General features: G+C 42.7%; 1 protein-coding gene across 1 annotated transcript; it reads left to right on the top strand.

Moving 5' to 3' along the window:
- Positions 1 to 3,012: 3,012 nt before the first annotated feature.
- On the top strand, positions 3,013 to 12,186 carry LOC103197488 (acyl-coenzyme A thioesterase 1-like). The gene is made up of 3 exons (XM_007941385.2): positions 3,013 to 3,598; positions 6,199 to 6,401; positions 11,602 to 12,186. Exons 1-3 carry the CDS (start codon positions 3,013 to 3,015, stop codon positions 12,184 to 12,186), a joined length of 1,374 nt encoding a protein of 457 aa, XP_007939576.2.
- Positions 12,187 to 13,793: the final 1,607 nt, after the last annotated feature.

The following is a 13,793-nucleotide window of genomic DNA, read 5'->3' as shown; positions in this document are numbered from 1 at the left end:
GTCAATGTTGTGAAACAAAATGTGTATAAACTGCTTTATGTGAATTTGCTCTGTAAACTTTCACCCAAATCACAATAAAAAATTTGTTAAAAAAGTGTATACACATCCTTATAGCCAAATATTTACACATTCATGAGTATTTAGAAGAAATTCCTAGAAGTGAAATTGTGAGTTAAAGAGTGCACAGGCATGGCTATAAGCTCTCCAGAATGGCTCCCTGACTCCATCCTGTTTAGCCAAATAATGGAAGGTCATCCCTGCTCCCTCCCCTTCCTCTCTGGTGCCACATTCCTTAGTTTATTTCATCACAGACACATACTGCCAGACAGTACTCCTACTCCCCTATGGGCATTGGGCACCACTGCCCTCATATCGAATTCATAACACCTGTATGTTAGTTCCTCAAACAGAGGTATAAATATCTCTGGAAAGAGGAAGGGGTTTAGGGGACTACGAACCTGACCAGCTGGCTGCCCACTGGACGTCCTAAGGCCCTCCCCCACCCTTTAGAATAAAGTTCTTTCATGTCTCTGAGTGTGCCTCCCTTGTCATATTTTGGGTATCTCAAACCTTTTTGCGGCTGTTGCCAACAACTGAGACAAAGAGAATGCATCTTTCAAATATTTTTATATAGATTGCTCTCTGAAGAGATCATGCAATCATACCAGTTTACACATCTACCAGCAATACAGTGTAGGAGTGTGTATTTTCCAAATCATCTTTTACATGGGACATCATGTAAGAAAAGTTAAGCCGTAATGGTATAGAGCACAAGTTATAAACTCAGACTGCAAAGGTGTGAATGTCAACACTTCCACTTTCTAGCTGTGTGATCTTCAGCAAATGAGTTATCTAACCCCTCTGGGTCTTAATTTCCTTTTATAAGGGTCTTGTAAGGATCAAGTGTTAAATATTATCTACACAACAGAAAATAACAAGTGCTGGTGAAGGTGTGGAGAAACGTGAACTCTTATACATTGAATGCAAAATGGTGCAGCCACTGTGGAAAACTTTTTGGCAGTCTCTCGAAAAGTTAAACACAGAATTACCATATGAGTCAACAAGTCTGCTCCTAGGTATATATCTAAAAGAACTGAAAGCAGGGACTCAAACATACTTGTACACCAGTGTTCACTCCAGCATTATTTATGGTACCCAAAAGGTTAAATAACTGAAGCACCATCAACAGAGGAATGAATAAACAAAAAGTGGTATATATACATTGTTGTTGTTGTTATGTGCAGTGGAGTGGGACTTGACTTGTAGGGACCCCTCCTTGGGTTTCTGAGGCAGTATCTCTTTGGAAGTAGATTGCCCAACCTTCCTTCCGAGCACATACAATGGAATATTACTCAGCCATAAAGAAAATGAAATTCTGATGCATGCTATAACATGAATGAGCCTTGAAAACATTATGCTAAGTGAAATAAGACAGACACAAAAGGGCCTAATAGATATTGTATGATTCCACTTATGAAGTATCTAAAATAAACAAATGCAGACAAAGAGTTCATGGTTACCAGGGGCTAAGGGGGAGGGTAACTGGAGACTTACACTTAATGGACAGAAATTATGTTTGGGGTGGTGAAAAAGCTTTGGGAACAGTGGTGATTGTCAAAAAAATATTGGCTGTTATTAATTTCTTTAGTTTCTGGGACTTTTAAATGCACAAAATATTCTGTAAAGTATCGCACAAAATCAGAACAAAAGTTGCCTGATTGAACAGTGAGACATGAGAGCATTGAGAACTGGCTAAAAAGACTTGGATGGGAAAATTGTTACCAAAAAAACCAAACCCCTTGCTGTTGATCCAATTCCAATTCATAGCAACCCTATACCACAGAATAGAGCTGCCCTGTAAAGTAATTTAGGATTATTATAAGTCTACAATCTGCCACAGCAGCTGGTGGGTTCCACCCGACATTTTAGTTAATAGCTGAGTGCTTCATCGCTGTGCCACCAGGGCTCCTTCTGGAAAGCTCTTAAAAGCATGGATTTATTGGGAGCAAAGGCAAACCCAGGTTTTTTGGGTGCTGAACTTTATACAGTTTGCAGGGTTTCCTAATAAAAAGGGATACAAAATTACAAATGTAAAGTCAGGTACAAGGTCTTGGAAGGGGCCTAAAGATTAATCATAGAAAATCCATTAGTGGTTAGAAGGAATAGCTTACGGGAAAGTGGGAAAGAGGGCAAGTCCAGGAGGAGACGTAGATCATGTGTGCCTAAATGGAGCAAAGTGGAAGCCAGTATGCCAAAATAATAACTGCATTTCCTTGTTGGCTATTTTTATGCCTGTAAGCAGGAGCTCAGTGGTCACATAGTTGCTCTTAAGACGCCAGGATCTTTAGATGTGTGACTACAATGCAACACAGAGACAAGCAAACCAAGATGGGTCTCACTTTTTTAAAAAAGGCCTAGGATTAATAACTGGTGTGAATTACTCAAAACAATAAATCTCAATTACGGTCCTGCATCCTTCTTAGCCCCCAAGATTTTGGCAACTGTAGGCTTTGCTAGGTGCCAAGTTCCTTAAAGGAGCTCTGGTGGCCCAGTGCCTAAGCATGTGACTGCTAACCAGAACGCTGGCGGTTCAAACATACCAGCCACTCCTCGGAAGGAAGACTGGTCAGTCTACTTCCCTAGTGGAAATCCAAGGAGGGGTCGCTATGAGTCGAATCCACTGATGGGAGTTTGGTAAGTTCCTTAAGAGACAGTTCCAGTCTGACCCACTCATCCCAGCTCACAGTACTGAGAGGAAGTAGGAAGTTCTTTATAGACGCAGAGATTCTCAATACAGGCGGCTTTAGGCAAGTTCATGGATGTCTGTTTTCGCTCGTGCTTGCTTTCAACGGCATACCCCCAACTGGCTGGACTGTGTGGCCTTCCCATCTCCCCTGAACAGGCTGCTCTGGCCCCGAGAGTTCCTGGCCCTTGGCCCGCAAATAGGGAGTTCGCCACTAGAGGACCTTTAACCTATTTCTCCACAGCCAAGGACTGAATTCAAGGCGCAGCATGAGTGCCTCTGCCCCAGCTGTCCTACGAGCTTCCTGGATCTGCCGATGGCGCTCGGAGATTTTGGTGCGGTTGCAAAGACCTCCACAGCTGAGGGCCGGTGGCCTAGTCTCTTGGACCCCAGTCCGGATGACTGCAACTCTGATCTTTGAGCCCATGGGCCGCTGCGGCTGGGACGAGCCGGTGCGCATCGTGGTGCGTGGGCTGGGACCGGGGCAGCCGGTCACACTGCGCTCGTCCCTGCGGGATGAGAAGGGCGTGATCTTCCGGGCCCACGCGCGCTACTGCGCGGACGGCGGCGGCGAGCTGGACCTGGCGCGCGCGCCCGCGCTGGGCGGCAGCTTCGTGGGCCTAGAGCCTATGGGCCTCCTCTGGGCCCTGGAGCCAGAGAAGCCCTTGGTGCGGCTGGTGAAGCGGGACGTGCAGACGCCCTTTGCGGTGGAACTGGAGGTGCTCGAGGGCCACGAGCCCGAGCCACGGCGGGTCCTAGGCCGGGCGGTGCACGAGCGCCACTTCCTGGGGCCGGGAGTGCGGAGGGAACCAGTGCGTACAGGCCGGGTGCGCGCCACGCTCTTCCTGCCGCCAAGTAAGCCACCAGTTTCCCTAATTGCTTCTGCTTCAGTTGTCTTGTTTGACTTGCTGTAGAAAGAGGAAGGACGTAGCTCCCAACATTCCAGAGCTCCGTGGAGTTGAAAAAATATACTTGAGATGTCAGAGCCAGGAATGTAATGTAAGGCTTCCTGGGGAGGTGGCGCTAGCGCTTCAAAACTTTCTGAGGGTTCCTTAAGATCCAGTGATAAGTTAAAAAAACATCGTAGGCTGACTGTTAACCAGAAGGCTGGCGGTTCAAACGCACCAGCCACTCTTCCGAAGGAAGGTTGGACTACTTCTGTAGCTATACCGCTTCGGAAACTCAAGGAGGGGTCGCTATGAGTCGGGTCCACACTACGGCACATAACAAAACAACAAAGGAAAGGAAAGAGACATATGAAAGGACATATTTGCAACACATAACCTACAAAGGATTAGCATAAAAAATATACATGTACATTTAAACTCATCACCAAAGTGAGTAAAACAAAAAGCTCAGTCTTAATAGCTCTTAACCTGGCAATACCATGTCTAGTCATCTGCCTTATGGAAATACATGTTGTTGTTGTTATGTGCCGACCCCTCCTTGGGTTTCGGAGGCAGTATCACTCCTCGGAAAGAAGATGGGGCAATCTACTTCTGTAGTGATACTGCCTCAGAAACCCAAGGAGGGGTCGCTATGAGTCGGGTCCGACTCAACGGCACACAACAACAACAACAACATCACTACGGAAGTAGATTGCCCAACCTTCCTTCCAAGGAGTGGCTGGTGGGTTTGAACCGCCAGCCTTCTGGTTAGCAGTCAAGTGCCTTAGGCACTACGCTACCAGAGCTCCCATGGAAATACATAGCCAAAAAGAACAAAACCCTGCCATTGAGTTGATTCTCATAGTGACCTCACTGAGTTTCCAAGGCTGTAAATCTTTATGGAAGTAGATTGCCTCATCATCCTCTTGTTGGAGCAGCTGGTGGGTTTGAACCACCGACCTTCTTGTTAGCAGCCAAATGCCCTACCCACTCTGCCACCAGAGGGTACAAAAACATATTCATTAGTAGAGCAATTGAAGCATTATTAATTTTTTAAAAATTGAGACAATTCATATATTCGTTAATTGAGGAATAGTTCAAAAAATTATAACACATTCATTCCATGGAATACTCTACACTATTAAAAATAACAACACACATCTATTGAGTGATAAGTTGCAGGATCACCATACTTTATAAATGAGAAACAAAGACAACTATAAATGTGTATAGAGAATATATGAATTTATATTTGTGTTTTAGAGAGGTTGTTCTGGGGAGTGGGATTTAGAGTGAAGTGAGGAGGGACTTTTTATTTTATACATGTCTCCATTTCTATCTAAACATAGTCCAGCTGCAACTCTTGAGTCTCTGCACACCCAAGACCTTCTCTTCTCTCAGTCTTCCCCCTTTTAGTAACTAGCAGGGAGTACTACTCACCTAATTGCTTAGACCCAAACTCCAGGATTCTATACAAGAAGTTATTTATTTCTTCCCCTAAGTAAATCTGCCTTTAATTGAAAAGAAAAAAAAAAAAAACAAGCATAATTACTTCTGTTGAAATTGTTATTTTTCAACTAGCAAGGCAATGTTGTTACTTTTGGATTTTGCATTATTTAATCGAAATATAATTTAATACAGCAAAATGTGACTGAATACCCTCTTTGGTGTACAGTTCTAGCTTTGACAAACTTAGTCATGTAGCTACCACCACAAACAAGATGGAGCATTTCCATCACCCCTCAGAATTCACTAGTGCCCCTTTGTAGTAAGCCCCTCCTCCTACCCGAGCCACTGGCAAAATGGATCTGTTTTTTGCCCCTATAATTTTGTCTTTTCCACAATATCTTATAAATGGAATCATGCAGAATGAGTATGTAGCTTTTTGAGTCTGGCTTCCTTCATTTAGCAGTATTCAGTAGCAGAGTCCTTATGCTGTCACATGTATTAGTACTTCCTTCTCGTTATTTCTCAGTAGTACTCCCTTGTATGAGGCACCATGGTTTTTTCATTCACCACCTGAACAACATTTGGGTTGTTTCTAATCTTTGGAAATTATGAATAAAGTCAGTGTAAACATTTACGTACAAATTTTTGTGTGAATACAAGTTTTCATTTCTCTTGGGTAAATACCTAGGAATGCGATTGTGGGGTCATGTGATAAGTATATGTTTAAATGTGCAAGAAATTGCCAAACTGTTTTCCACTGTGGCTGTATCATTTTGTATTCTCCCCAGCAATGTATGAGAGTTCCAGTTGCTCTACATCCTCACTAGCAGTTGGCATTGTCTGTTTTTAGGAGGAGAAAGCAATGATTTGTTGTTTGTATGTAAATTATTTTTTAATTAACAAAAGTCATACATGCTTTTTCTAAAAATTGTTGGGCTTTGATACTCTTGAGAGTAGACAGGGACTATGCATTTAGACCAAGCCACTCTTTGGATGCTTGAAGACAAGAGACCTGCCGCATTTCTGATTGTCAGTAGAAAACTCTGACATCACCAAACAGGCAACAAAATGGAGTTTGTTTCAGGAATAGTTTAGTTTTGTGTTTTGTTCCTTCCCAAGAACCTGGACCCTTTCCTGGAGTCGTGGACATTTATGGAGCTGGCGGTGGCCTTCTGGAGTACCGAGCTAGTCTGCTGGCTGGGAAGGGTTTTGCTGTGATGGCTCTGGCTTATTATAACTATGAAGACCTCCCCAAGGGCATAGAGACCCTCCACCTGGAGTACTTTGAAGAAGCTGTGAACTACCTGCTCAATCACCCTGAGGTTGGTTCTTCTCTAAGCCTTATGAACTACATACCTGTGGAGTCTCATCCTCATTAATGATCTTGGTTCTCATAGAACTTGGCTCATTCATGCCAAGCACTCTGCAGCCCCCATACACACTACCTTTTATGGATACTTATCATAGACAGTTTGTATACAGTTGTATATTACTTTATTTCCTGCTGGTAAAGCTGTTCCTAGTTGGTATTGTTGTTATTGTTAAGGGGCTGTCAAGTTGATTTTTTGACTCCTAGTGATCCCATGTGTCAGAGTAGAACTGCCCCATAGGATTTTTTTAGGCTGTAATCTTTACAGGAACAGATTACCAAGTCTTTTCTCCTGCAGATCCTCTGGTGGGTTCAAACTGCTGACCTTTTAATCAGCAGCTGAACACTTAACCACTGCACTTAACAGGGCTCATTTAGTTGGTATCATGGAATTTAAAATTCCAGTGTCTTATCATATTTAATGGTGAGCCCAAACATATTTGAAAACCTTAGGTTTGACACAGGAAGTAAGGGGAAAGAAGAAGGAAATCACTTTCTCCAGAGGCCCCACATTACATGTTTGTGTTTAGCAGCCCTCTCCCATTTTGGGTCATGAACATGTGAGAGCACAGGATGAAGGTAACTTTTAAAGGAGGAATGGGGCAACCAAAAACCCTGGGTACTAGGAAATATTTTGAGCATTCTAGGCTCAGGGTACTACAGAATCAGAAGATAAACTTTGCTTATTTTAGAATTAAGTCACAACTCAAGGTGGAAAGAAGCATGTAGAAGAGGCAATAGGGTATAGTGGAGCCAGAGAGTATATATTTTGTTGTTGTTATGTGCTGTCGAGTCGGACCCGACTCATAGCGACCCCTCTTTGGGTTTCCGAGGCAGTATTACTACGGAAGTAGATTGCCCAACCTTCCTTTCGAGGTGGGTTTGAACCGCCAGCCTTCTGGTTAGCAGTCAAGTGCCTTAGGCATTACGCTACCAGAGCTCCGAGTATATATAGATAAGTTAAATCTGAGTTTTGATTTTGCTAATTACCTGCTCCATAATTTTGGGACTTCTGTTTCCTTCTTTGAAAAATAGAGATGATAATAATATCATCTAATTCCTAGTACTTCTGTGAGGAATACATGGGTGAAGCCAGTGAAGAAAAGCCATGAAGAAAACAGATTACTGCTGAGAGGTCACCAAACTAGACATTTTGTTGTAACACAGAGGCACTGGTAACTGATGAGAGCAGTCCTTGTGGAACTACCCTTAAGAGGACTGAATAGAGAATGGAAGACGAGGAAAAGAGCAATAACAGACAACTTTTTCACAAATTTTTCTGTGAATGAGAGTAGAGAATTAGGACTGTAACAAGAGTAGATGTGGAGTCAAGATGTGGACTATTACTAAAAGATAAATAGTAGTAGAGCACGACTCAGAATAAGAAGAAACAGCTGCAAACATCCATTACTAATTAGAACATGGAATGTACGAAGTGTGAATCTAGGAAAATTGGAAGTTGTCAAAAATGAAATGCAACACATAAAGATCAATATCCTAGGCATTAGTGAGCTGGAACGGACTGGTTTTGGCCACTTTGGATCAGACAACCATATGATCTATTATGCTTTTAAAGGAGTTGAAGAGAAACTGCATGGCATTCATTGTCACAAAGAATGTTTCAAGTTCTGTCCTGAAGTACAATGTGTCAGTGATAGGATAATATCTATATGCCTATAAGGAAGACCAGTCAATACTACTATTATTCAAATTTATGCACCAACCACCAATACCAAAGGTGAGGAAATTTAAGATTTTTACCAAATTCTGTAGTCTGAAATTGAGCAAATAGGCAATCAAGATGCATTGATTATCACTGGTGATTTTAACGCAAAAGCTGGAAACAAACAAGAATCACCGGTAATTGGAAAATATGGCCTTAGTGATAGGGATAATGCTGGAGATCTTATGATAGAATTTTGCGAAACCAACGACTTCCTCATTGCAAATACCTGTTTTCAACAACACAAACGGCAGCTATACACATGGATTTTGCCAGATGGAGTACACAGGAATCAGATAGACTACATCAAAAGAAGATGTAAGGAATACCCAGAGTCACTGAACAAAAAAGAATTGGTCGATATTCATCCATTTCAGGAGGTGGCATATGATCAAGAACCAATGGTACTGAAGGAAGAAGGCTGCACTGAAGGAATTGGAGAAAAATAAGGCTCCAGGAGTTGACGGAACACCCATTGAGAGTTTCAACAAATGGATACCATGCTGGAGGCACTCACTTGGCTATGCCAAGAGATTTGGGAGACAGCTACCTGGCCAACTGACTGGAAGATATCCGTATTTGTACCCATTCCAAACAAAGGTGATCCTACAGAATGTGGAAATTATCAAACAATATCATTAATATTACATGCAAGTAAAATCTTACTGAAGATAATTCAAACACGGTTGCAGCAGTATATTGACAGAGAACTTCCAGAAATGTAGGCTGGATTCAGAAGAGCATGTGGAATGAGGGATATCATTGCTCATGTCAGATGGATCTTGGCTTCTTGGCTCAAAGCAAAGAATACCAGAAAGATGTTTACTTATGTTTTATTCACTATGCAAAAGCATTTGATTGTCTGGATCATAACCAATTATGGATGACATTGAGAAGAATGGGAATCCCAGAACACTTAACTGTACTCTTGAGGAACCTGTACACAGACCAGGAGGCTGTTGTTCGAACAGAACAAGGAGATACTGCCTGGTTTAAAATCAGGATGGGAGTGTGTCAGGGTTGTAGCCTTTCACAATACTTACTCAATTTGTATGCTGAGCAAATAATCAGAGAAGCTGGATTATATGAAGAAGAATGTGGCATCCAGATTGGAGGAAGGCTCATTAACAACCTGTGATACCCAGATGACACAACTTTGCTTGCTGAAAGTGAGGATGACATGAAGCACTTACTGATGAAGATTGAAGACTACAGTCTGGATTATGCCTCAATGTAAAGAAAATAAAAATCCTCACAACTGGACCAATAAACAGCATCATGATAAATGGAGAAAAGATTGAAGTTGTCAAAGACTTCATATTACTTGGTTCTACAAGCAACACCAATGGAAGCAGCAGTCAAGACATCAGACGATGTATTCCATTGGGCAAATCTGCTGCAAAAGACTTCTTTCAAGTGCTGAAGAGCAAAGATGTCTCCTTGAAGACTAAGGTGCACCTAACCCAAGTGCCTCTTCTACATATGAGAGCTGAAGAATGAATAAGGTAGACCGAAGAAGAGTTGATGCTTTTGAGTTGTGGTGCTGGCAAAGAATGCTGAAAGTACCATGGACTGCTAAAAGAACTAACAAATCTGTCCTGGAAGAAGTACAGCCAGAATGCTCCTTAGAAGCAAGAATAGCCAGACTTCGTCTCACCTATTTTGGTCATGTTGTCAGAAGAAACCATTCCCGGGAGAAGGATATCATGCTTGGTAAAGTGGAGGGTCGATGAAAGAGGGGAAGTCCCTCAACAAGATGGATTGATACGGTGGCTGCAGTGATGGGCTCAGGTATAGCAAGGATTGTGAGGATGGCACAGGATTGGGCAGTGTTTCCAGTGCACATAAGGTTGCTATGAGTTGGAGACAACTTGACGGCACCTAACAATACTAGAGCAAATACTGATAGGAATGAGCCAATAGAGAAGAATGTTATGAAGGAGGAGAGAGAGAGGGGAAGTGATTACAATAGTGAAGTCCTTCAGAAAGGCAGAGTGGATGGGATCCAGAGCACATGTGCTGACATGTGATAAGAACATGGGTATTTCTTCCTTGGAAACATGAAGGAAGGCAGAGAGCTGGAGTTCATGTGGAAGTAGGTAGATTTGTCATTGGGAAAATGAGGAAGAGTTCCTACTGAATAGCTTCTGTTTTCTTAATGAAGTATGAGAAGCTGCAAGTGAGGAGAAATTTAGGTTGAAGGGGTTTGAAGAGTGGAGATTTAAAATGGTCTTTTGGAGAAGAGGAAAGCTAACATACCAGTGAAATGTGGTAGGCAGTGTGGGTGCTCATTTGAAATTTGTGATCATGAAATGAAAGTAAGATCTGTCAGCACAAATGTGTATTTTTTTCCAGCAATATGTTTTGACAAATGCAGACCTGGAGGAAGTAGATAGTGGATTTAAACAGGATTAGCACTTTTCTAGTCAAGTATGACCAAAGAAGAGCTGTATTAAAGAGTTTAGAGTGTTTGCTGATCAATCATGGAAGAACAGAAGGGCAGTATTTGCACAGGGAAATAGCTCAGGGGACAGGAATGCATAGGAAAGAAAGACACAAGGAAGAGGTAACTACAGGGAGGAAGTGCGAAGAGACCTGTTACATTGTGGGGAATTGCAGTCAATGCCATGAAACAAAATGTGTATGAACTGCTGTATGGAAAATGAATTTGCTCTGTAAACTTTCACCCAAATCACAATAATTTTCTTTTTAAAGAGTTTAGAGTGTTTGCAAGGGAGTAACTACAATTATGAAGCATGAAGTCTAAGCTAGATGAGAAGAGAAATTAAAATTGGAATAAGGTATTGATAGTGGGAAAATGTTAGGTCAGGGTTTCAAAGAGGTAGAAAAGTTGCTGGAAGGGGTAGCACTAGGAGCTCTGGTAGCATAGTGGCTAACGCACTTGACTGCTAACCAGAAGGCTGGCGGTTCAAACCCACCAGCCACTCCTTGGAAGGAAGGTTGGGCAATCCTACTTCCGTAGTGATACTGCCTTGGAAACCCAAGGAGGGGTCGCTATGAGTCGGGGCCGACTCGACGGCACATAACAACAACAACAAGAGTAACAAAACTGGAAATATTTAAGATGGCAATCAGAGGGTGAAATGCTTGAAGGTGAGATTTTGAAGGTGATGTAATTATTTGATGATGACTAGGTTTAGAGAGTATGACAGTGAGAGTGGGTGACTTAGGTGGAGTAGATGGCTCTTTGGAGACATGGAGGTCAAGGAACTGAGAGTCCAAGGTACTTGATGTAGCATCCACATGGATGTTAAAGTCACCAAGAACAATGCTGGAGAAATTGTAAAGAGGAAGATAGAGAGGAAGGATAAGTAAGTTTCCCAAGCCTGTAAATTTCAGTAAAACAGTAGAACCACCTGATTTCCAAAGCTGATCACTCACTCTCCTCTTGCCTCTGTCCTTTTCTCAGGTAAAAGGTCCAGGAGTTGGGCTGCTTGGAATTTCTAAAGGGGGTGAGCTCTGTCTCTCCATGGCCTCGTTCTTGAAGGGCATCACAGCTGCCACCATAATCAATGGCTCTGTGGCCAATGTTGGGGGAGTTTTACACTATAAAGATGAGAGCCTGCCCCCTGTGGGCGTCAACCGAAATCGAATCAAGATGACCAGAGATGGCCTTGCAGACATCATGGATGCCCTCAACAGCCCTTTGGAAGGACCTGACCAGAAGAGCTTCATTCCTGTGGAAAGGGCTAAGTGCACCTTCCTGTTCCTTGTTGGTCTGGATGATCACAACTGGAAGAGTGAGTTCCATGCTACTGAGGCCTCTAACCGCTTACAGGCCCATGGTAAAGAAAAGCCACAGATCATCTGTTACCCAGGGGCCGGGCACTACATTGAGCCTCCTTACTTCCCCATGTGCCGGGCTTCCCTGCACACCTTGGTGGGCAGTCCTGTTATCTGGGGAGGGGAGTCCAGGGCTCATGCCATGGCCCAGGTAGATGCTTGGAAGCAACTCCAGACTTTCTTCCACAAACACTTAGGTGGTAAAGAGTAATTCATTCTGAAAGTTTGGTGAGTCAGACTTTAATACGCTAGGAATATCAGCTACAGTTGTATAATACACTTGTGTGTATTATAATAACATTTTCAGGTTTTGATTCCTTTTCTAAATAATAGTATGATTATAAAGAGTTTTCACAAAAAAAAAAAAACAATATCAAGAATGAATGGGGGGAAGAGCGATTGACTCCTGGTATGATGGCGGAATAGGGAGAAAGACTGCACAGACCCTCTTCGACAAAGAAAAGGGGAACCAATTAACACAGACTCAGAAGATAATCCTGGACCCCTGAGCCTTGAAGGGAAGGAGAAGTGGACTAAACCCCAACTAGCAAAAGAATTTGCATGAAAATACCCAAACAGAAGACATATGAAGCTGTGGTCTGGCAGCAATCCTGAGCGAGCCTGAAGGCACAGCACAGACAGCTTAGAGAGTGCCAGGTGGTGGTAGGACCTAAGAATTAAACTAAAAATCAGCCTGCTAGCCAGAGACTGCACGGAGGACTGCTCTGGTGGTTGGGGAATAAAAGGCAAAGCACAGAGAAAGACCGGCTGAGCTGTGGACTTTTGCCTGTTCAGAGGGTGCCGCCATTTTGAATGTTTACAAATGGCTTGACCATTTTGGATATTTAAAGAGACAGCACTTTCCCAGATTCCAGGGGCTTAAGAACAGGTCCTGCTTGCCAGTAACCCCAAGGACACTCTGGACCTGGACGACTGAAAGGTGCGACATTCTCCTTGTTACTCTTATACCCCACACTCCTTGGTGAATGGAGGTGTGGCCATCCCCCACTCCCACCACCCATGTTCTGGGCCCAGAGTAACTCCATCCCAGTCTGTGTGCTCAGGTGGAGCCTGGGTGCCCTGCCCTATCCTCCCCTGATTTTTTTCTTTTTCTTTTTCTTTTTTCTGGTTTTTAGTTTGCTTGTTTTTGTCTGTTTTAAAACTACTATTATTAATAATACTTTTTTCCTTTTTATTCTTTATTCTTCCCCTCCCAGGTCCTAGTTTTCAGCTCTTTTTCTTTTCCCTGTACCTGGTTGGAAATTTTTTTTTTTCTTTTTTTTCTCCTGGTTAACCCTGTTCCTTGTTTTTCTTTTTGCATTTTTCCCATTTTTCCTTCATTATTCTCCTTCTCTACCTTTTTTCTCTTATTGCCCTATCCCCAGATATTGCAGGTTTTCTCGTTTCTTTCTTCTTCTTTTTCCCTTTTTTCTTTTTTTTTGGTTACTGTTCCTATGTGCTTACATGGTGTATTTTTTGTCCATGTGCTTACTGTTTTTTGATGGTTATTCAATTGTAATTTTTGTCTAATTGAGTGGGAGACAGCAACAGTCCCCATAAGACACAACTACACCCACATCTCCTGCAACTTCACTTACTCCCCAAGGGCCACCACCTCCTTCTCCATCAACGGGCCAATGATAAAAAACTACCAAAAAGCGCCTGAATCACCCCTGGATGTTCTTCACAAACAGTTAACAGAGATCTAAATACAACAATGCCACAATGTCTCAGAGACAACAGACCATCACAGTCCACACAAAGAAGCAAGATAAAGTGGTAGAAACAAGGGAGCAGGATACAGACCCAGAACACATC

The sequence above is a fragment of the Orycteropus afer genome, unplaced genomic scaffold, assembly GCF_000298275.1.
Source record: "Orycteropus afer afer isolate SDZICR_OR568_19922 unplaced genomic scaffold, OryAfe1.0 scaffold00079, whole genome shotgun sequence".
Classification (NCBI taxonomy): Eukaryota; Metazoa; Chordata; class Mammalia; order Tubulidentata; family Orycteropodidae; genus Orycteropus; species Orycteropus afer.
This window is presented reverse-complemented; position numbering and strand designations above follow the sequence as displayed.

Bases quoted from the DNA above. Each gene is read 5' to 3' on its own strand.
- LOC103197488 (XM_007941385.2), top strand. From the start codon at position 3,013: ATGAGTGCCTCTGCCCCAGCTGTCCTACGAGCTTCCTGGATCTGCCGA. The intron at 3,599-6,198 runs GTAAGCCACCAG...TTCCTTCCCAAG, and splicing joins CACGCTCTTCCTGCCGCCAA to AACCTGGACCCTTTCCTGGA. The intron at 6,402-11,601 runs GTTGGTTCTTCT...TCCTTTTCTCAG, and splicing joins ACCTGCTCAATCACCCTGAG to GTAAAAGGTCCAGGAGTTGG.